We start from the raw sequence: 22,608 nt of genomic DNA on the forward strand, positions 1-22,608 counted from the left end.
AGCAAGGAAACATCTGTTTCCACCTGTTTCTGTCCAGCGTCTCTCTTATAGTTCTTAAAAAAGTCTTGGATTAACGAATAATTACGTACGTAATGTCAAACATACGTAATTCTTGTTATTTCTCGACTGTGTAAGATTCAGAGACGACTTTCCACCTCAAGTTTAAAAAAATACTTTCAAGCCGTTTAAATTATATTCACTGTAATACTTGTCACTTGCTGAATATTCCTTAATTGATTACAATACTTTGTATTCAAAAAATTAACAGCCTTTTATGAAAAAAATTCTACAGAATTACGTAACTAACAAATTTGGGTTAACCATTAATTGTTTATCTAAAGTACACACGTAATCTGTGTTTATACAAAACTCTATGTTTATCATGCCGATTGGGATGAGAATTTTATACGCTGTTACAGTTTGGCATCATTCAGAGATGCCTGCATTGAAAGTCACAACAATACAATCTTTACATTATATAGGGTTGCATCAGTGTAAAAAGCTAAAGTTAAATTTTAAGAATGATATATGATTTAGTCCTTCGGGGCTTCAACATGCAACTCTCATCCCTGAGGTCGTAGGTTCGAACAGCAGCTGTGCACCAATGGACTTTCTTTCTATGAATGCTTTTAACATAGGCTCGAACGGTGAAACATCGTGAGGATTGTCTTAAACACAAAAAGTCGCTAATAACCTGTTTGCCTATTACATTGACAATGAAACGGATTCAGATATCTGATGCTTAAAAAGGTTGTAGCGCCACTGATTTAGGGCAATTTTACGAAACTACGATATTTTATAACTAAACTAAAAGTTCATTCACCTCTCATTTGAAATCTTCACAAATAACATAATAAACGCTTAATTATCCAGAGCGTGATATATTTCGTAGTGGGTTGCTCAATTAAAAGCTTTAGAATTTGTATTAGACACATTATAGGACTAGTGAAACCTAAAAAAAATTGTTCGAAGTGTAATATTATTTTTTTACAAAATTTATGTTCACCGTAATTTATGTATTTTAGAATACATAGACAGTATAGAGAATGTATATATGATGTTGTGTACTTTAATATATATAATATACTGTTCGAACAAATTATAAAGGAAAAATGTTATACACCTGAATATATGATCTTTTAAGTGAATTTTGATTCTTGATGCTGACAACCCTCGTGTCAAAAATCACCGACGTATCAATTTACGAATCACGATTTGGAAGGTAAACGTCCGCCGTAACGGTTCAAGTTAAATATTTACCAAATAATTAACTATTAACAAGTCTATTAACCAATGTAATCACTCATGATGTGTCATTCTCACGCTAGCTACAATTTCTGAACATCTTTCATATAGTGAAGTCTGAGTTATGTAGATAATGTAATTTCCCGCCATTTTCCCGAAGGTTCAGGCAGAGACCACAGATCTCCACTTGTTACGATGTTTCTTAGTCCTGAGACTCTCTCTCTCGCTCCTTTCACTATTATGACATTTTAGTAGTTCAAATAATTTATAATAGGTTTATTTAAAAAAAAAGTTTTCGAAGTATCGATAAATTTCTTATCGTAAGTCGTAATGTTCAAAATCCAGTAATCCCCCCAAGAAAATCACGTTGAAGTATTCTCGTAACAATTCAAAAACTATGAACACAATTTAATATTATTATCTTATAACCACACGATTGAAACAGATGCAAAGGTATGCAAAACTTAATTATGGACATGACAAATCATAATAAATGTCAAACTACACTAAACTACCGCGTTATACTGTCCTACGAGGTTTACAAAATTTCATTGACTAACGTTTATTTTCAATAAAGGAGTAGTAACTGTATCGAGCAGTACTTTCTAAAGAAAAGTTCTATTAAAAGCTGCTTTTAATAGAACAATTCCTATATATGTTAGACATATATTCCTGTAATTCTCGACAACGTGTTTAATACATATTACTGCAAAAACCAAGAAGGTATTATAATTGAGGAAAACCGATGCCTGAAACGTGATTATAACATTCATTATAAGTAAATTTGTATAGCGTCATACGACATAAACCTACTTGGTTTTACCGAAAATCCCTATATAACTATAAATATATTTTTTTAAATATATATAACAAGAAGAAAATTAATCAAAATGAGATCATTTCTGTCAGTTATTCCTTTCACTATATTAAAATGAATTCGCGATTATAACGGATTAAATAGTTCTTATCCGGAGCTGAATATATTCGGTAGTGGACTGATCGGTTTTAGATTCTGATTCTGAGTCTGATTTTTATCTCGAACCTAATTCCCTGTTTTGCTGTTTTTTTTTTTTTATTTAAATTTTTTCTTCTACAAAAAAAATCTGGTAATTTTATCGTGAGCTTATTTTATTTTGTACATGTTTTAATTGTATTTTTTAATTTCTTTTTTGAAACACTTATGTTTACTTCAATTTTCATACACTTTAGATGGAATATTTTGTGGAATATGCAGTAGATTTAGTACTATGTGTGATGTGGTAAACTTTAATAAAAAAAAGCTTATAACGGACTTCAAAAAGCCCTAAAGTGTATTACAGTGAGCTCATATAAAAGTGCCAGAGAGTGTCTTGCTTGTCTTGACACTTCTTCGGCTTATGTACCTATTTTGAGAACTGGCAACGTAAATAATTCACATTCTTGACGTTCATAAGTACACGTAAAAAGGGTATTTAGGATATCACTGCATTTACTAGCGATAACTGGTGACAATCGATTCCATACTCAACACACTCAAGGTTAGCAGACATAAAATACAAATCCTCATGTTCTGTTGACGTTAACGAATGAATAACATTGTGGAAACAATTACGTAACAAAACCCTTTTCTCAAAGTTCGTTCATAGACAGTAGACTAGAGTAGAATCAGATGTCATAACGATAGAACTGGCCATGACTCGATAGAATATTATGTACCCCTGATGTGACCAAGACCTAAATGTATGAAATGTATTTTATTATTTAAAGAGAGGTTAATAATTTCACAAACGTGTTGGTGCTTCATGGGGTAATACGCATCTCACAATCTTGGTACACATTTTAAGAGGTTCACATATATGAACACAAAATAGCCATATGATACATTTTATAAGTATCTACACAATTTAAAATTCCTCGAAAACTAATTTGGGGTTATGTTACAGGTAAATGAACCCGGCTCAAAATCCCCTATCAAGACTTGAAATCGGTTATAATTAAACTAATCTAAGACACTCGTACCAAGACGCTGTTAGGACTGATCGCAATTATACATAACCGTAACGTCTTATATACATACTAATACATTAAAGTCCAAACTCCGAATTATTATTGTCCACATATGTACAATACTGAACAAATGTTTCTATCATTTGTTTCATACGCATATTAAAATTCACAGCGACCGTAAGCCCGCATAATAACAATTGCTTTTAATAAGCGTCGATATAAAACGTTACGATTGACAATACAGCATTTACATTTCGCACCTAACCCATCATCTATTCTTGAAGTCCAAACCTCATCACGCATTGTATATGAAAGTGAGTTAGTGAGCTTTAAGCTATAACCAAAGCAGAAAGACTTAAATAACAGCTAACCCACAACCAGACCAGCTACAGTAATACTATGTACACTACTAACCAGGGCAGGAATTCCAAGGACTCTTGCTTGTCCCGATAACTAGGGAATAAATCAAGCACATTAAGTAGATTTCATTAATTAGTCTGTCAAATGGGCGTGCATTATCATTGTATAAAAAAAAAATTATACAAGTATCAGCCAGACATCGTTTCGTGTTGACGCACGACACGAGACATCCACAATCATCTTCGCAACTCTTGCCAAACTAAATATTTACGTTACGGGCCGTATAGTTTTACAAATAATAAATTGTGTTGGATCACCTATGACGTCGTGCGTGAATACGATTTGCTGTGTTGGTAAGTTACTATTTATCTTTATCAATGTATTAAAGTATATTTATTGAATATCCACTGAGCTAAATCTCAATGTTCACGGCATTAATCGTCAGAGAAATTGAGTTTTTTCGGCTGTGAACCAAGGCCGGTGGAAATTCGCAAGGTCATCGTCACACTAGCGCTGTATGTACACATACATACCCTAGTTGGACTTGTCCAATATGGTTGTTGGGGTCGTCGGATATGAGCGCACGCGTCATGGACTCAGTGGTGATATTGGCACCGCCCTCGTGCTAGCAGACAAACAAACATGTACAGACATCGCCCGACGGCACATACGAAAGCTTTGCAACATTTACCGCTCGATAATCGCTTGTTGTAGGAAAAAATAGCACCAACACGATAGTGCACAATTCGTTCCAAGCCGTTTGCTCATTGTTAGTACTAGTGTTCCGTGTCTCTACTAAATATCTGACGCTACTAAAAGGAACATAAATAAAAGCATGCAACAAATACATAAAGCATGATGGATGTTCTGTGTCTTATCGGAGATGCCTCTGATGTGCGAGCGGACTTCAAAAATAAATTATGTTGTTAGTCAAACTCACTCAGGCAGCAATCGATTAGCGTTCGATACCGTCTAATTCTAAGCCACGTATTAGATGTCTACGTCTATCATCAAATCCATCACACATCACGTTAAGTGTTAATCTATCGGTATACTATAAACCGGCCGTCTCCAATGCTTGCCTGAGTGGTGAGCGGTAGACTCCCGTATCAGCGTCACAGTACAAACGCTGTAAAAATAACATATTCCAGCACATGCTTTGACATGAGCCAAGGCACGCCGGAGTTGAAATTAATCATACCCCAACTTGAGCGCTTGCCCTCCTGCCATCAGGCCCTCCTCCCCAAGCAGTGTCACTTGTTCCTCCTCGCGCGACGGGTCCGCCATCTTGTGCACATAAGCGCCAAAATGGCGCGAAAATCAGCAAAATGTTCAATGTCAATGTCACATTTTTTCGACCGTTAATTATCTTTCGATTTCGTTTGAATGCACTTTACTTTCAATTTACTCTGTTAGAATCGCAAGGTCGAAACGAATGTGACGATGACGTTGGGCAAATTAAGGTCCTAGGCGTGACACTTTGAAAAATTTAATAGTAATGAAGAAAATCTGGAGACCCACGACCTTGGAAGTTATAGAGGGTGTTACAAATCTGAACTGTGCGGTATTTTAGTAAGACAAGATATAGCCTTGCCACGACTCCATATAAAAATTATAAACATATTAAAGCATGAAACATCGACTAGAAATTAAATAAATAAAAATAAATAAACAAATAATTGAAATATTTTCGTCTTGGAGCTACTTTTTCTACAACAGCTTCTTCAAGCATTTCAATGAAAGAATAGACCAATAAAACGATAGTCATAAACAGGTCACAGTGACGTCAAACCAAACAGAATAATTAGTTACGTTTATAATGAATTGGTTGACAATCCGCTAGATCATAGGATCCGCCAACAGACATGCTTATCACGCGGCCGGTGCGTTAGCTGACGTCGGCAACTATGCTTAAGAGATTAGGTAAAGCTTGTAAAACTATGTACTCACCTCATCGAAGAAAACTTGAGTTTTTCTCAAGATGTGCTTCAGCTCCGTGAGCTCGAGGTAGTTCCTCTTCAGAGCCTCTGCGTTTTGGTTTACCTCGCGAAGTTCATTTTCTAGTTTCTCAAAAGTAGCCTAAGAATTAATTACTTCCATTAATATTCTTGTATTGTGGTTGTACTAGAAATAACTATTTACTTTTTTATCGAGTCTGAAATGTTATTTTTACGCTTTGTATATCTAGAAATTCTAGACGAGAAGACACCAGATTAGGCAATTAAATATCTCCTCTTCCCACTTCCCACTTGAACGGTATTATCTTGTCAGATGACCGGTAATATTGAGAGGTGTATGATAGTAATCCCATATATTGATTGATATACATATTCTAAACAAATATCTGTGACAAGACAATTCTGAACCAATTCGACTTAGGGTCCTTCAAGAAAAGAGCGTACAAATTCTTAAAAGGCCGGCAACGCACTCGCGAGCCCTCTGGCATTGAGAGTGTCCATGGGCGGCGGTATCACTTAACATCAGGTGAGCCTCCTGCCCGTTTGCCCCCTATTTTATAAAAAAAAAAAAAAAGACTCGTCTGCGGATCCTCTAACGAAGGCCACAGGTGTTGCTTTAACGAAAATAATAATTTAAATTGTTAGCATAAGACATTAGCTCTGATATTTCACATTACCATTTTGTAATAAAAAAAAATTTTTTTTTTTTGTATTATTTTAGATAAAGTTTGGTAATTTTATAAATTAACAGTGTTACTTGAAATTAATTTGTTGTTGATTTATCTTTTAGTTTTTTCTTACTAGGGTTGGCAGGTAGAGATCGCTTGTTAGCCATACAGCCGCCCGTTGAACACCTAATAATTTATGCGATTTGTTTTTCTTTTAATATAACAAAGTTTAAATACATAAATCTGTGAGTAAATTTAGTCTAATACCCTGTAATTTTTATGATGGAAATCTTCTGTTCTCTTAAATATAATGGGTCATTTTAAAGGACAAGTGGTAAAACTACCACCATGGAAGGTTTCATTAAAAAACCACAAACATAATATAAATAAAAATTTTCTTCAATATGAAACGCGAGGAACAATACATAAAGTTTTGTTTTAAGAAGAAAATCTGGGATTCAAAAGCTGTAGGTAGAATGTAACGAAATATAATGAGGATCCTGAATCAAACAATACTATATTTCTAGCAATTTGTGCCTTATCGTTATCATAAAGAACTAAACATTCCTATCAGCATGTAACTATTCAAAATTTTTGTAGAAAACAAACAGCATTTCAAATAAATACCTCAAGGTCAATCATCTCTCTGGGCTGTGGGGCTTCAGGACATTCTCCAGGAATCTCCAGCATAGGGATTCCATCTTTTCTGATCTCCTTCTCCAGGTATCTAAGCTTCCTTTCCATCTCATCGCAACGCCGGACTTCATTGACGAACTTACGTTGAAAGGCATTCACATCAGGATTTAACTGTGAATTAATGACAAAATAAATTTACTTAGAAAATAAACATGAAGTCATAAGAATCGCATATTAAAAAAGTAAATAATGTTAATGGCTATACTTACTCATATGTATATGAGTAAGCAAACATTGAAGTTAATAATTGTTGTATTCAATATAAGGAAAATTAAGTAAATCTTGCTAGTTTTATTAAAAAAATCATCAAATAGAATATTTTTTCAAATAGTAGTTTGTGAATATAAAATTATAATTTTTGCATCTTACCAAGTATTTTTCAGCTATCAATAAGTATTTGTATTTGTAAGTAATAATGTAAAATATTGTAATATAACATAACAAGGAAATAATAAAATGTTCAATTGTCTTTACAATAGAGTATAAAACATTTTTATGTGCTGTAAATTAGTATTGCACTATTAGTTATGCTTAGTTTTATTCTTATGTTCTTTATGTATTATTTAGAGTTCAATGTATTAACAAAATATATCCACAATATAAAATAATAATGTAATATAAAGAAATCAAGTATAAAATACAGCAGTATGAAGTGAATATGTCCTAATACCATATTTTACAGATTTATGAAAAGAAAAGTTCTGTATTTTCTTAATCAAAAATTACTCTATATCATAGAGTATAAATAGAGATTTTAGTTGAAATTTAACATAATAATGAAAATGCATAGATAATATGGAAGGTGTAGGCAAAATGTAAAACCGAAGGGTTTATGCCCCACAGTAGAGAAAGACAGAAAAACAATTTTTTCAGTGAACAGAATGAGAAAAGAAAATGCTATGAGAATATAAATATATGTAATTATTTAATAAATCTACTTTTGAGACTATTGGGAATTCTTATCAATTAGTGATTATCCATTACTTATCAATAAAAGTTGAAGGCTAATAAATTACTGTGAAATTTTAGGTATTTTAGTGATAAATTGATAATTTATATTAATATCATGTGATTTATTAAATCACATGATTTTAATAGAAAGGAATGAAAGTACTGTATTTGCTCTATAGCAAGTCTTTATGTAACCAGAAAATTGAATCAATTATTGATAAAGGAATTTTTCTTTCAACTGAAAATATTCAAACTAATGCATGCTTTTTTATATTTCAAATTATTGTTCATAAACTCAAAATATTGATTTTACCACTGTACAACTTAATATATTTTAAAGTAAGATCGAAATAGCTTTCTAATATCTATAATGCAGACTTCTAAAGATATTTTTTTTATAACTTTCCCTTTTAGTTTAAGATATGTAGAAGAAAATACGTTAATTAGTTATATTATCTACTGAGTTGTTACATATACAGCCCTGCAATCGATGTAGGAACAACGGATATGAAACACATAAACATAATATGTAGGTGTCGAATGAAGATATGCTGTTAAGTGTTAAATCGAGGGCGTTTCACGAAATGGAAAACCATATATAATATAGTATACGCTATACTTGAAACGGAACAGTTTTAACTCCCTTCTAAATTCTTACTAACATCGTTTACTTACGTCGCGAAATTGTACAAGACCAAGTTCCCCTAACTCCGACACGCATGCATAAGCGGCTTCACTTTGCAGGAAGAGCTGACATAAAGTCATTTCTTCACTACGAAACAACGAACCCATTTTTACGGATTTCTTAGGACACTGCACACAAAATTATAAATTAACAGATAAGGCTTCGCCCCATCCGTATGCGAACGGATTTCACGAGCGACGAAACCAAATTAAACAAGAAATCAATAGACCCTCGCCACTCCGCAATCAAGCCTATCAAAAATGTGTTAGTCGTAATCCTACGTGCGCACTGCGCAAGAAAAAACTCAGTTACGGCAGTGTTGCCAATTTTCTGTGTAATAAATACCCTGTGCCTACTATAGACGAGATTAAGAAAAAAGACTGAGTACGAACTATGTATCTCGTAAATTAATATCCAATACATTTTTGACCTATAATCTGAAGTATAAACATACGTACGAATGTTTATATAATCAATGAGTAATAAAATATTTTCTTAAAGTTTTAAATTATTACCTTCATATGACCAACTTTATAATATGTTACATGCGAGGGGAATAAATCTCTAAGACCACAAATACCTAATAAAGTAGTATATTTACTACTTTACGATTGAAAGCAATGTTGTTTCCATTATTTCCTTATTATTTTTTCTTTATTGAGCTGAGAGTTTTTGATTAATTAATATTTTCAACCGGCATAAAAACGGAAGAGAGGAAGTTATCAATTCAATCAAGTCTACCTTTTCCCGTACTATGGACTGTCAAAATCTAATAAATTTTTGACGGGAATAAGCGTTCACGGTTAATCCCGTTTTTGGAATTCACCCTCCCCCCAGTCGTCAGCCGGATGAAAATCTATTTTATTGACTAAAAGTGGTAATTGTAAAAAGATATCACTATTCTCAAATTTAGCTTAATACCTAAGACAGCGCGAGGTATGACTCCCGTGAGTTAAAAACGTCAAGTTCATGCTAAGTTTCGTTTCTAAATCTTAGTCTACATTTACAATACTATAGTCTATAAATATCTGTACTCTGTAATTTCCATTTATATTTTTATTCCGGAGAATTATCAATTTATTAATTTAGGTTAGCCTCGGACCGGATTATATTAATTTAGAACTTAAGTTATGCCTTTCGGAGGAATAAGTGAACTTTAATATAGGATCATCATGGTTGGTTGTATGTTTTTATATTGATGTCAAATTTCTATTAATTCATGTTATTATGAAATTTATCTATTTTCAGGCGCTCCTAGGAGCTCAACTCGTTATAACACTTATAATGGTTTCAATCATACAAAAGCTTGGCAATTATTCCTTTGCAAGATGGTTATTATGTTCGCAAGGTTTATATCGATACCTGTATCCTGATAATAGTGAATTAAAGAGTTTGGCGGGAGTTCCTAAAGAAAAACCGAAAGCCAAGAAGGGTGGGAAAAATGAATTAAATGGAAAACCTGAAACATTTCATATTCCTAGAAGCTTAGATATACAGTTGGAGACAGCTCCAGTAACAGCATTAGACCTTGTACATCTCCGTTTCTACACAGACTATATTTGGATAGTGGACTTTTCATTATATTCTAGCATAGTTTATATAATATCAGAGGTCAACAATTTATATCATTTAATGAGTATTATTGCTTAACTATTTATTTTAAATAACTACTTTTATTTTTAGATTTACACCTGGATATTTCACCTTAAAGATGAATTTAATCTGAGTATGGTGTGGTGCCTCTTGGTGGTCCTCTTTTCATTGTATCCTTTTAATTTGACATCTATAATATCAAATAAAATCTTGCCTTATAAAGCATTTTGCATTTACATATCAGACTAATATTGTAAGAATTTTATGAAGTCTTACCTGGTACATTTAGGTGACAAATGGTGACAACAGTAATCTAGCATTTACATACATGTTATGCCTTAATGAAATGAGTTTTAAACCTCTCCTTAATGAATATACAGTAAAATATTACTCTCACTAACTAAACAGTACTTCACTAGTGATGAGTCTATCAGCGAAAGGTCTATTTGCATTGTAGCTTTCTGTGTATTCCTTCTTATTGCTATGATGGTGCTGATTGTTGATGAGAGCAATTTAGAGGTTGGTGTTGATCCAGCTTATGACAGCTTTTTTGAAAATGCTTCAAAATTTCTGGAAAACCAAGGGCTAAGTTCTGTGTAAGATTTTAGTTATATTTGTATATACATTATTAGTTGATTGGTTTCACTTCTGTAAATCGCTGTTTCTGTTTCACTCTTCTATCCTTACTTATTGAACATTTTAGCTTATAAGTATTAATACATGAGAAATGTAGATTTTTCTATAATTTATTTTATTTTAAATGTACCAATTGACCTGTTATTTTACTATGTTTTTCAATTTCAGTGGTCCAGCATCAAAACTAATTTTAAAGTTATCATTGGCTACTTGGGCTGCCCTTATTGGTGCTCTATTTACATTTCCTGGCTTGAGAGTTGCCAGAATGAATTGGGATTCAATAAGGTAATTTTAGTTTCATCTTAATTATCATTCTGATAATTTTTTTATATATTTTGTACACTTCGAAACATGTGCCATGCATAATATTTTTAGTATAATTTGTCTTTTATAATAATAACTAGATTGCTATTAAGCTTCAATACAAATTCCTAAAGGAGTTTTTATATCACTGAGAAAAATATAATAAACTTATTAGAAATAAAAGTATCAGTTGTACAATTACATTAAATTTAAGTCTGGGAAGTTGAGTTTTTAGTTGTATATTTAATTGTTATAGTTTCTTTGTTTAACTGAATAAATATTAATTAAGTGTATCTTTTTTATAGTGATTATGGAGAAAATAAAGTGGCTGCTCTGCTTTTAAATGTTAACTTTGCCATGCCATTTGTCCTCGCTCTTATGTGGGTTAGACCTGTCACTCGGCACTATTTAACTGTCCGTGTGTTCAGTGGCATGACTGAACCGATGTAAGTATTTTATTAGATACATGTTTAGAAGAGAATAAGCCGATATAGTTAAGTGAAAAAAAATATATGTGACAGGTCAGAATTAGAAAAATAAGTTAAGTCAAATAATCTATAATATACAATTTCCAGCATGACATCAAGCCAATTCGACTCCATGCGTCTGATTCTGGTCATCGTCACAATGGTACTCCGGGTAATTCTGATGCCGCGTCAGCTCCAGGCTTACTTAGATATGGCGCAGAGGAAACTTGACGCTCAGAAGAAAGAGGCTGGGCGTATCACTAACATAGAGCTTCAGAAGAAGGTATAAAATTATATTGTGTTTATAAGCATTGACAGGAACAAAATTATAGTTTTTTTTTTATGATTTGAAATACTCAAGCGCGTCAGTTTGAGAAATATATGATTCATCTTTATGTCCTAGATGTATATATCTGACGATTATCTGCAGGGATTCACCTAATCTGATAATTAAAAAAAAATAATTGAACTGATTGATAAGCTCAGGAAATAGCAACAAGTGTATTTTGTTCAAGTAGAACTTGTATTTATTATACAATAATTAACCCGAAGAACCGGTTGACCTCAACGATATTCTGAAATATTTATACATTTTTCACTTGCCAGATTGTCAGATTTTTAGCATATAATTAACTCACCCTACTTTAATCTGACGCGCTCGAGAATATCTGATCAAGTTTTTTACTAATCTGCTCCTTTATCCTTGACGGGCGGCTTGGTGGGGCTCATATTCGGTGAAGATACTTCACAGGGTACAAGGTTTCCCTCTGTTTATTAATCTGCCATGCTGTAGTAAATCCCGAAACCCCTTCTTGGACTCCCCTACTATTATATTTGATTTAGATGTAGAACAGTAATTGAGATGTTTTTAAACAAGAATGCTTTTGACCAACTCGTAAGATGCTCAATAAACAGTTGTCAAACAATTGAATTTATACTTAATAATTGTAAAGCAATTCTTACATATTGCCATTTTTTTAGTACTATTTTACTTAAGGCAAGATGCCGTCTTTATTTAAGTTCATAAAATCTTGAATCTGCAAAAATCCCTTTTAATTAATTAAAAATTGTAATATTTCAGATAGCATCAGTGTTCTACTATCTATGCGTAGTGGCCCTTCAATATCTGTGCCCCGTGGTGATGTGTGCCAACCTTGCGCTGATGTACAAAACCCTTGGTGGGTTCACGTGGACTGGCATGGACTTGGAACCGGTAGTGCGGACAGTGCCTACCGATAGTATGGAACAGTTTCAAATGGCGTGGGAGAATTTGAAAATGGTTTGTTGAAATATTTATTCCATCACCGACCTGTCTCATTGAAATAAATATGTATTTATTCACACTTTGCTACCATTCTTCAAATAAATAGGTTATCTAAGTTAAGCTATGGCTTGTAGTAGGGAAAAATAAGAAAAGAGATACCTGTAGAAGGTAAATTAGTTGTCGTGTGAAGTTTAGTTTGTCTATAGATTACTAAGTCATGTCAACATTATGCAATTTGGGGTTCAGTGTATTTTAATCACAAAATGAACACAAAACGATCTATTCCCACCTGTTTCTTCTGCAACATATTAGCAAAATCCATGTCTGCAAAGATGTTAGCACTGGGGATACTCTTTACACTGGCCGTGCAGGTATTTCACGGGCAGGGGTCTATCAGTATGGAAACAAACTTGTGTCTGAAATCTAAACTGCTATTTGGAGTCTCGGACCGGACTGGGACTTGATCTATGTAACCTATATACGAGAAGGGCGTTTTCCGAAATCACCCTTGGTAGCTTCTCATCTGTTCAAAGACTCTCTTCTTAAAGGCTCCGACAGAAAATAAATTAAAAAAATATTATTTGTTACCAGCAAGGGAGTTTCTTGTATAATCTGATCTTTAAATCGTCAAATGATTTCAAATTATATTAATCAAAGGTCGACCACTCATTAGCAATCGTAGCAAAGATGTAGGATGCAATATGAGTTGCAAATTTCATCATCATGAAATTAGGTTATTTTAGGTTTTGACCTTCCAATCCATTCAATATGTTATCTTGATGTAAGGCTGGGATGCAATTTCATAACTTATTATCTAAAAGCACATTATGCCAGTTGGTTCGCGAGTGTGTCGCTGGCCTTATGTTCATGCAATTTTTGTTTCAGATATTCACAACGGAGGTGTACCGTGGTGTACTAGGCTTCAGCACCTGGTGGTGCTGTTTCGCATGGTTTGTCTCCACATCCCTCGGTGCCATGTATCAGAGTTACTTTAGAATCTCATGAGATTTTATAAACAAAGCTAGTTTTATAAGTGCGCTTTAGAAAAATATATCCAAAAAAATATTCATAAAAAATAAATATGTTTTAACTTTTTTATCTTAGGTGATAGAGAATAGACGGAGACGAATGAGCACTTTAGCCAAATCTATCTAATTAGACTGAATTATTTTTTATGAATATGTTTATAGGTATACAATAATAACTCATGTTTCTTTATACTATGTTTGGCAGTTTAGTGTGTGGAACTCAAGAAAAGCGTGGCTAATCTATATGAAATGTCAAAATCTCCTACGAATTAGTTTTGTAAGTTAAATGATGTTTTTTATATTTTATTTATTTTAATAGTGTTGAGTTTTTGGGTATGCGTTTTATGTTTGTTTACCTTATTACCTAAAGATGTCAACTGGTTGTCGTCATCTAAAAAACCTATTTCACAATTATGTCTTTTATTTATATTCTCTACTTACTAAACATATCTATAAGAGTTTATTTTATATTCTGGGTCAAGTTTTTTGTTCGAATACTAATCAGTGAATGTGTTTAAGATTAATAGTTGATCAGTCCGGTCAAACTAAACAATTGTTTATGCCTGGAATTAAAAATAGTTACAGAGATGATACTGTCTAAAAACCTTCAGTAGCATTATAACAAATTTGAAATTGTAACATATTTTATGTATCAAAGAATGCTCTATCCAAGAATCTTGTCAGAAGGAATTTAATAGGAAATAAATAATGACTTCGACATTCAATAAAATTCTAATAAATTAGACTACATTTATTGACATATGAGATTGATCCATTCAGTCAGTGGGTCTCTGGTTAAAGTTAAAATAAAGTATTTAAAGTATGACGTCAATGTTTGAATCACAGACTGTTAAATATGGGATTGGTCCCTTACGCCGCCAGTATTATTAGAATGCATGCTTTCATAGCCATATCGCTTTAAGTTATATTTTAAATTTGTTTACTGTTTGTTACTATTAGTATAGTTTAAATTATTTATAACGGATTGTTTACAATAAAGATTTTTAATGTTTAACAAAGTTTTTATTTTTCCTTGCATTTTTGAGAGATGTGGTACGTAAGAAAGTGGTCGTTTTTATAATGGCCCGTTGTAATCAAATTTATATACATATAATTATTTATAACATTTAAATAATCTCAAATCTTCATTATACAATATTAGATTAGCAATAAAGTCATTATCATTTAGTATAATAGTGGTTATTCTATATCTATCTATCTATATATAAGTAGACTATTAAAATAAAACTACAATCTATGTCACATAACTATTCTTAATTCAAGACATTTATAAAAGAAATTATTCGTCTATAGGAGTTTTTTTATAAGATTCAAAGCGGTGTCCATAAATATCCTATCAACATAGATTTAACATGAATGCGAGTCTTAAATAACTGAGTCATAATGTGTCATGACGTGAACGATATCGATTTTCTGTAGGACGCACTGCAGTGGCCCAATTTCGAAAAGCGTCTAATAAATGTTTCTTTTAGATAATGCGTTAAGCTATGATAGAAGAAGAAGAAATAAATGATACTCTCAAGCCCTTAAAGTAACAAAATAACAAATGAGACATTTCATTTTTACAACATTATTAAACGTATTTTCAAATTTGAACATCCCGCGTTCAATATATTTATGACAGACTATAATATTTTAGAGGTCTGTTAAGCTATAGTGATGTTCAATCTTTATCGACAAATAATTTGAACGTATAAATAAATTGTAGACAGATCCAAGTCTTAGTAAATATTTGAATAGCCATTTATGCTTTTTATTATATAATGTTATTTTTATATCCCATACTCACATTGACTTTTTATGTCAATTTAGAACCTTCATTTTTTTATATTAACACTTATGAAAGTGTACACAGTTACTTACATTTATAAATTTTTATGAGTTAGTTTATTTTTCGAGAAACTTGACATTTAAATTTTTTTGTAATATTAAAACGAAATCTCTCTCTTAGTATCTGGAGCAGACTATCTGTTTCCACTAGTTTCTGTCCAGCGCGTCTCTGACAGTGGTCAGTTTTGAGCATGATGAGTCTTTTACTTGATCGGTACTATAGTGAACGGCCACGTGATCTTTTGCCTTCTTTTCCAAGTTCTCATCGCCCCTGCACATTGTACATATACCTACATTATTAATACGATATATATCGATGTAAATACAGACATCATTATTGCCTCACAAAGTTTTATATCTTAATGTTGGCTATCGTTACAACGCTATTTGATAGCCAATGAAATTGCATCGCGCCTATGGTCCTGTTTTCTGATTGGTGTATTGTAAGGAATATTCCAGAAAATCCCAGTGACGTCGAGCGATTACGCGCATGTATATAAAATACTTGCTCAACGTTGAACGCCATCTTATTTCAAGAAAAGAGGCCGACAATCGCGCACGTTTGCTAAGAGATCCTACTTGATAATTCTTTTGAAGTGATAGAAACAAACTATACGCAGTAAGTACAAATTAATTTCTCTTTTGAAATCAATAGTTGTAGATTTATTCTGAATTCACTTCGAAACTTTCCTGACCATAAAATTCCAGCGGAAGTTCCTTGCAACTCCATGGTTTTGATGACTCATTTTCCCATTAATTTTCGATTTCCTCTCATGCTTTAGTTTAATGGAAATTCTTATTAAAAATTGAGGCACTACATATTTAAGCTATGAGAACTTGTTAGCGTGGTGTTTAATTTATATCTCCCACGTGTTTTTTTTCATCTCCGACGCCTTTGTGCCTATTTTATGACCTTGTTTGAATATTTAGTCTGCTCTAAGTGGTTATTTGTTATATGTATTATCTAATTCTAACCTAACATTCTGGAACATTCGCAACTTATCGATTTTTTGTTATGGCCGGCGTTGTTTCAGTTATGACGTAACTTACTGGAGAATTCTTTTGTTCTAGATGACTACTAAAACACCAGCGGTAGGTATTGACTTGGGTACCACATACTCGTGCGTGGGCGTGTTCCAGTACGGTAAGGTGGAGATCATCGCCAACGACCAGGGCAACAGGACTACACCTTCATATGTTGCCTTCACCGACACCGAACGTCTCATCGGAGATGCCGCCAAGAACCAGGTGGCCCTGAACCCAAACAACACCATCTTTGGTGAGTTTAGATTTATAGGTTATATTTTCTAGTTAAGTTCTTCGCCGGTAGCGGCGTATTCACCACACTTTAAATAAAAGAACACGTGGTTTTTTCTCATTGCTGTCTCGCTAATTATTTATTTTAATTAATAGATGACATTGAATTGTTTATGACATTAAATTATAATTGGTAAATTATTATATTTATTAGCCTTCAGTTTTGAACTTAAATTTTTTCCTTAGTGGAAACGTTTATGATGATACCCAAATATACTAGACTAGAGTCTCTGAAAATATTGAATGATAAAAATAATCTGATGTAATACAAAATATTTTTACTACTTAGTGTGTTCAAACTGTTCTGTTCTATATCATTGTTTCCTTGTTGCAGATGCCAAACGTCTCATTGGGCGTAAGTTCGAAGATGCTACAGTTCAGGCTGACATGAAACACTGGCCTTTCGAGGTAATCAGTGATGGTGGAAAACCAAAGATCAAGGTTGCATACAAGGGTGAAGACAAAACATTCTTCCCAGAGGAAGTCAGTTCAATGGTATTAACAAAAATGAAGGAAACAGCCGAAGTTTACCTTGGCAAAACGGTGCAGAATGCAGTAATTACAGTGCCAGCATACTTTAATGACTCTCAAAGACAGGCCACAAAAGATTCTGGTACAATCTCTGGTCTGAACGTTCTCCGAATCATCAATGAACCAACAGCTGCTGCGATTGCATATGGTCTTGACAAGAAAGGAGGTGGAGAACGTAACGTCCTTATTTTCGATCTTGGCGGTGGTACTTTTGATGTATCCATTCTGACCATCGAGGATGGTATCTTTGAAGTAAAGTCCACTGCTGGAGACACTCACTTGGGAGGCGAGGACTTCGACAACCGCATGGTCAACCACTTTGTACAGGAGTTCAAGCGGAAGTACAAAAAGGACATTTCCTCCCACAAGAGGGCCCTGCGTCGGTTGAGGACAGCTTGTGAGCGCGCGAAGAGGACTCTTTCCTCGTCGACACAGGCCAGTATTGAAATCGACTCTCTGTTTGAGGGTATCGATTACTACACATCAATCACCAGGGCGCGTTTCGAAGAACTGAACGCAGACTTATTTAGATCTACCATGGAGCCAGTAGAGAAGTCACTCCGTGACGCCAAGATGGACAAGGCGCAAGTGCACGACATTGTCCTCGTCGGAGGCTCCACTCGTATCCCAAGAGTGCAGAAGCTCCTTCAAGACTTCTTCAACGGCAAGGAGCTGAACAAGTCCATCAACCCTGACGAGGCCGTAGCTTACGGAGCGGCAGTTCAGGCCGCCATCTTGCACGGTGATAAGTCTGAAGAAGTACAGGACCTGCTCCTGTTGGATGTGACCCCGCTGTCCCTCGGTATCGAGACTGCAGGCGGTGTCATGACCACTTTGATTAAGCGTAACACAACCATCCCCACTAAGCAAACCCAGACTTTCACGACCTATTCCGACAACCAACCCGGTGTACTTATTCAAGTATTTGAGGGTGAGCGTGCCATGACCCGAGACAACAACCTTCTCGGTAAATTTGAGCTCACCGGTATTCCCCCAGCGCCCCGAGGTGTCCCACAAATCGAAGTTACTTTCGACATTGACGCCAACGGTATCCTTAACGTATCGGCTGTCGAAAAATCAACCAACAAGGAGAACAAGATCACGATCACCAATGATAAGGGTCGTCTGTCCAAAGAAGAGATCGAACGCATGGTCAACGATGCTGAGAAATACAGGAACGAAGATGAGAAACAGAAGGAAACCATTCAGGCTAAGAACGCGCTCGAATCTTACTGCTTCAACATGAAGTCTACCATGGAGGATGAGAAGCTTAAGGACAAAATCACAGACTCGGACAAACAAATCATTTTGGACAAATGCAACGACACCATCAAATGGTTGGATGCTAATCAGCTGGCTGACAAGGAAGAATATGAGCACAAACAGAAGGAACTGGAAGGTGTGTGCAACCCGATTATTACCAAGCTTTACCAGGGTGCTGGTGGAGCCCCCGGAGGCATGCCCGGTGGTATGCCAGGCTTCCCTGGCGGAGCGCCTGGTGCCGGCGGAGCAGCCCCTGGTGGCGGATCCGGACCCACTATCGAAGAGGTTGATTAAACTATTTGAATAATACATTCCACTTTTCACATTGTAAGATCTTCTCTGTGTTATCCTCTCAATTAATAAATGAATGCAACTGATTTTTTGTTTAAATATAATCCCATAAAAACGTCAAATAAAATACCTTATAAATTTTAACGCATTAAAAATTAAATTAATTATCTAGGGTCATTGCTTTGTTTAGTAAGGTTTTTTGTAACAAAGTAAATATATTCTTATTGACTGTTGGTCATCATTAAAATATGTAAATATGTATGTATTTAAGTGTTGTCAGTAATATATAAGGGCTAAATTTTTAAGTTAATAATTTCGTTACTGCCGCGTAGATGAATTTCAAACTGATGCACTGCCTAAAAAGAGGTGGTGTAATAAAACTTCAAATTTATTTATATTCGTCTTTAAAACAGCAATTACATACCTAATCCATCATTAATTAACAACTTCGCTTCAATGGCAAAAGTACGCATTCTTGTGCTTCACAAAATAACATAAATACTATTCTTAAAAATTACACCTAGTATGTAATCTACATAAACAATTCATGTCACTAATAATGTTTGATATGACTACAAACGACACTCCAGCTCACAAGACCCATTTGAAAGGTATAAAGCAGATAAATTTCTGTTCTGTTCTGTTCTGTTCATGTATATATTGAAAACCCAACCTTTAACTTCTCAGAATCAATACATAGCTTTACTCAGTACTGTGAGTAGAATATTTTTTACAGTCCCTTTGACTTCTCGATTTAATATAGCCATATCGAACATTTTGGAACATAAAACAAGTATTTTGGCCATATTTTGGCAAAAAACAATTTGAAAACTATAAACAAGTGTCTTACATCGCATTAATACAAGCTCTCATATACAAATATAAGTATTTACTATTTATACATTTTTAATTATCTAAGCTAGCAATTAAAAACGAATTTGTTACTCTCGTGTAACCGCTAGCATATACCTACTCTCCTTGCATCGTCTTGAATCAACGACTTGCCTGTCGTCTGTCGTTGGTTTGTCTGTATTTAGGGCTTATTTATTCAATGAGAAAATATGTTTTCCTAATTTTAGTAGAATCCTGCAAATATCAATTGCTCGTCTATATTCTATATAAATAGATTTTTAATATTGATCAGGATTCCAAACGCGTTATGGATACTAAGAAAAATAATTCTTTATCGTGTCTGAGCGAGTCTTTTTATGAACGACTAACTAGAAATAACCGGAGATTGGGTATTTCTGTGCATAACTCTTCAATGTGATAGCGTAAATGTTTTAAAAATAGATAAATTTAATCATTTTCTATAAATATGTTATTGTTGTATTATAGTTATTGCTACAATTAGGAAGATATAATGTATTTTTCTTGCGTTTCATTTAGAACTGTTTTTGAAATATAATATTCTTCCGCCGTAATACATTCAGATAATTAGGTAGCCATCAAACACAGCCTCTATCTTTCCTGCAGCCTTATCTAACAATCATAAGTAAATACGTGTAAATATAAATTATTATAACAAACATTTTATTATGCCTAACTACTTATGTAGTCAATTATAGCTTTGAACAATCGGTACGATTTATCTACAAAATATTATTTAACGACGTTGTATCTGTGACTTGTGATCCTTAAATTTATGTACGGAGAAAATATAAGTATATTTTAAGCACCTCATTCAAAATGGAACGTCAGAAAAAACCCAAAATCACTCTCTAAGCTATTAACGTTTTAGGGGAAAAAATATAGATCCTCAACTACACAATTCACATGTCACAGATACATTTCTAGAACTATCTATACCTATGGTGTTTTTCTGGCAGGGGTTTAATGATATTGTTCTTTATCTACTAACACTCATTAGCATCACAATTTCCACGTACAAAAAGTCTTCACTCTCTATCAATCGCCATATAAATCCAGTTATTTTAATAAATTCGAAACGAGTCACAGGCGCTCAACTGGCATAAAAATATATGCCGATTGCATCACTTATAATTCAGTCACAGATCACTTTAAATAATAAAAGCGGTCAAAATGCACAGACAATAACTTCTTCACTCAGCCATCAAGCTTCTCCGGTGTAGCTGTTAACGAATTAATACTAAAGTTTCTATCACTACATCCACGCTACGGCAGGGGTCCCGTCTGATGATAAGGAGTCCATGGATCTGATGGCGCTAGAAGTAACCTGCTGTCAGTAAAGTGACGTGCTAGAGCAGGGTCCATCCACGCCTTGCAGTTGATCTGCACTTTGTAGCTGTAAGAAGTTTGGTGAAATACATACGTTTAATTTTATGTTATCAATTTAGTTATGAACAGGAATTTCCTGGCATAAAAAGCAAAGAATACACTTCGGCAGTAAAACCTACAGGAAGTTAAAGCAATAACAAATTTTAATAAAGAAATTAAGTTAAAGGTTGACTGAGGGAAGTCAACCTACTTCACGAATTTCACACACAGCTGGCAGAAGCCCATCGGTAGAATTATTAGGAGACCTCGGGGAAGGGGTGGGTGCGTGTTTTGGCAGTTCTCGTCCCGCCGCCATCTTGTCGTGCAGTTGAGCGAGACGCATGCTCATCTGCCTTCGTTCCTTTTGTTCCCTTTCTCTTTCCCATCTTTTTGCGCTGTAGCTCCTTATAGACGATGAGCTACTTTGAACTGAACTTAGACTTGGACGTCGCGAACCTAGAAACAATTGTAAATGTTAAATTTACTACAGCGATATTTAAAACTATGTTTATATTTCTTTAGAATTCAAAGACAAGATACAGCGCGTCTATTGTTTACACAAAGAGTTGTCTACACCGATATTTACTAAAGACGAAAGTAAAAATTTACCATAGTTAATACTTTAAAATACAAGTACAAAATATATAGAAACTTAATAGTATAAAATATAAACTTGAAATTACTTATCCTAAGTTTTGCTTATGTAATAAAAGCAACGATAACATGCGACACACGTGGTCTTCACAAATCACAGAAGCTGAAGCCAACGTATTCTTAAATGTGTTTTAAAAAATATAATATGGAACTGAAATATAAATGTACGTAGCTAATTGTTGACATTCGCAAAGCATGATCTGTTATTAATACGGAATTCCGTAATTTCTAGAGGCCATTTCATCCAGGAAGTAGAAAAAAAGCATTTTTATAGAGAACAAGCGTAATATTTTGCCAAGTTTACTTTTGTGTTGCATTGAAAGGAAAAACACTACCTCTTCAGTTCCTGGCTTTTTACAAGCTATAAGATACAAACAAGAGCAGAAAGATACAAACATCCAGGGCCATCTTGCTCGCGCCACGACATTTTGTGTGACTATCATTATAATATTAATAAAAATAGTTTCGTACGTACGTAACTTCTTATTTTTATTTTATATTCTACTACACGATGTAGTCTAGGACACGAGATAACTATATGTAATATAGGTATGTCGTGATTAGTGTTGCCATCCGTACTTTATAATAAAGTAGACGAAAATACTTTGAGTAATGTGATTTAT

General features: G+C 34.0%; 4 protein-coding genes across 9 annotated transcripts in view; 2 read left to right on the forward strand and 2 right to left on the reverse strand.

Annotated features, from left to right (window-relative positions):
* Window positions 1–8,851, reverse strand: part of LOC123710886 (V-type proton ATPase 116 kDa subunit a1) — a 25,394-nt gene extending 16,543 nt beyond the window's left edge. Inside the window, exons 1-5 of one of the 4 annotated variants that reach the window (XM_045663176.1) lie at window positions 8,540–8,851; window positions 6,845–7,024; window positions 5,542–5,670; window positions 4,125–4,216; window positions 3,646–3,684 (exon numbers count right to left, since the gene is read on the reverse strand). In XM_045663176.1, coding sequence (XP_045519132.1) covers window positions 3,646–3,684; window positions 4,125–4,216; window positions 5,542–5,670; window positions 6,845–7,024; window positions 8,540–8,656 — 557 coding nt within the window. In that variant the 5' untranslated portion in view covers window positions 8,657–8,851. Of the gene's footprint in view, window positions 1–3,645; window positions 3,685–4,124; window positions 4,217–4,673; window positions 4,721–4,792; window positions 4,879–5,541; window positions 5,671–6,844; window positions 7,025–8,539 lie in introns of all 4 variants that reach the window. The other 3 variants (XM_045663184.1, XM_045663201.1, XM_045663193.1) reach the window with 3 other exon arrangements.
* A 723-nt stretch (window positions 8,852–9,574) lies between these two features.
* Window positions 9,575–14,251, forward strand: LOC123708839 (transmembrane protein 161B). Its single transcript, XM_045659767.1, has 9 exons — window positions 9,575–9,724; window positions 9,798–10,160; window positions 10,233–10,312; window positions 10,523–10,738; window positions 10,947–11,063; window positions 11,387–11,527; window positions 11,657–11,831; window positions 12,630–12,827; window positions 13,698–14,251. The coding sequence occupies exons 1-9, from the start codon at window positions 9,722–9,724 to the stop codon at window positions 13,815–13,817; spliced, it is 1,413 nt and encodes a 470-aa protein (XP_045515723.1). The 5' UTR covers window positions 9,575–9,721; the 3' UTR covers window positions 13,818–14,251.
* Window positions 14,252–16,158: 1,907 nt separating this feature from the next.
* On the forward strand, window positions 16,159–19,179 carry LOC123708832 (heat shock 70 kDa protein cognate 4). The gene is made up of 3 exons (XM_045659754.1): window positions 16,159–16,310; window positions 16,763–16,970; window positions 17,343–19,179. The coding sequence occupies exons 2-3, from the start codon at window positions 16,763–16,765 to the stop codon at window positions 19,094–19,096; spliced, it is 1,962 nt and encodes a 653-aa protein (XP_045515710.1). The 5' UTR covers window positions 16,159–16,310; the 3' UTR covers window positions 19,097–19,179.
* Window positions 19,180–19,501: 322 nt separating this feature from the next.
* Window positions 19,502–22,608, reverse strand: part of LOC123715100 — a 30,258-nt gene continuing 27,151 nt past the window's right edge. For all 3 annotated transcript variants that reach the window (XM_045669938.1, XM_045669930.1, XM_045669947.1), the window contains 2 exons: window positions 21,543–21,787; window positions 19,502–21,359 (listed from right to left, as the gene is read on the reverse strand). In XM_045669938.1, coding sequence (XP_045525894.1) covers window positions 21,297–21,359; window positions 21,543–21,787 — 308 coding nt within the window. In that variant the 3' untranslated portion in view covers window positions 19,502–21,296. The remainder of the gene's footprint in view (window positions 21,360–21,542; window positions 21,788–22,608) is intronic.

Source organism: Pieris brassicae, chromosome 1, assembly GCF_905147105.1.
Source record: "Pieris brassicae chromosome 1, ilPieBrab1.1, whole genome shotgun sequence".
Classification (NCBI taxonomy): Eukaryota; Metazoa; Arthropoda; class Insecta; order Lepidoptera; family Pieridae; genus Pieris; species Pieris brassicae.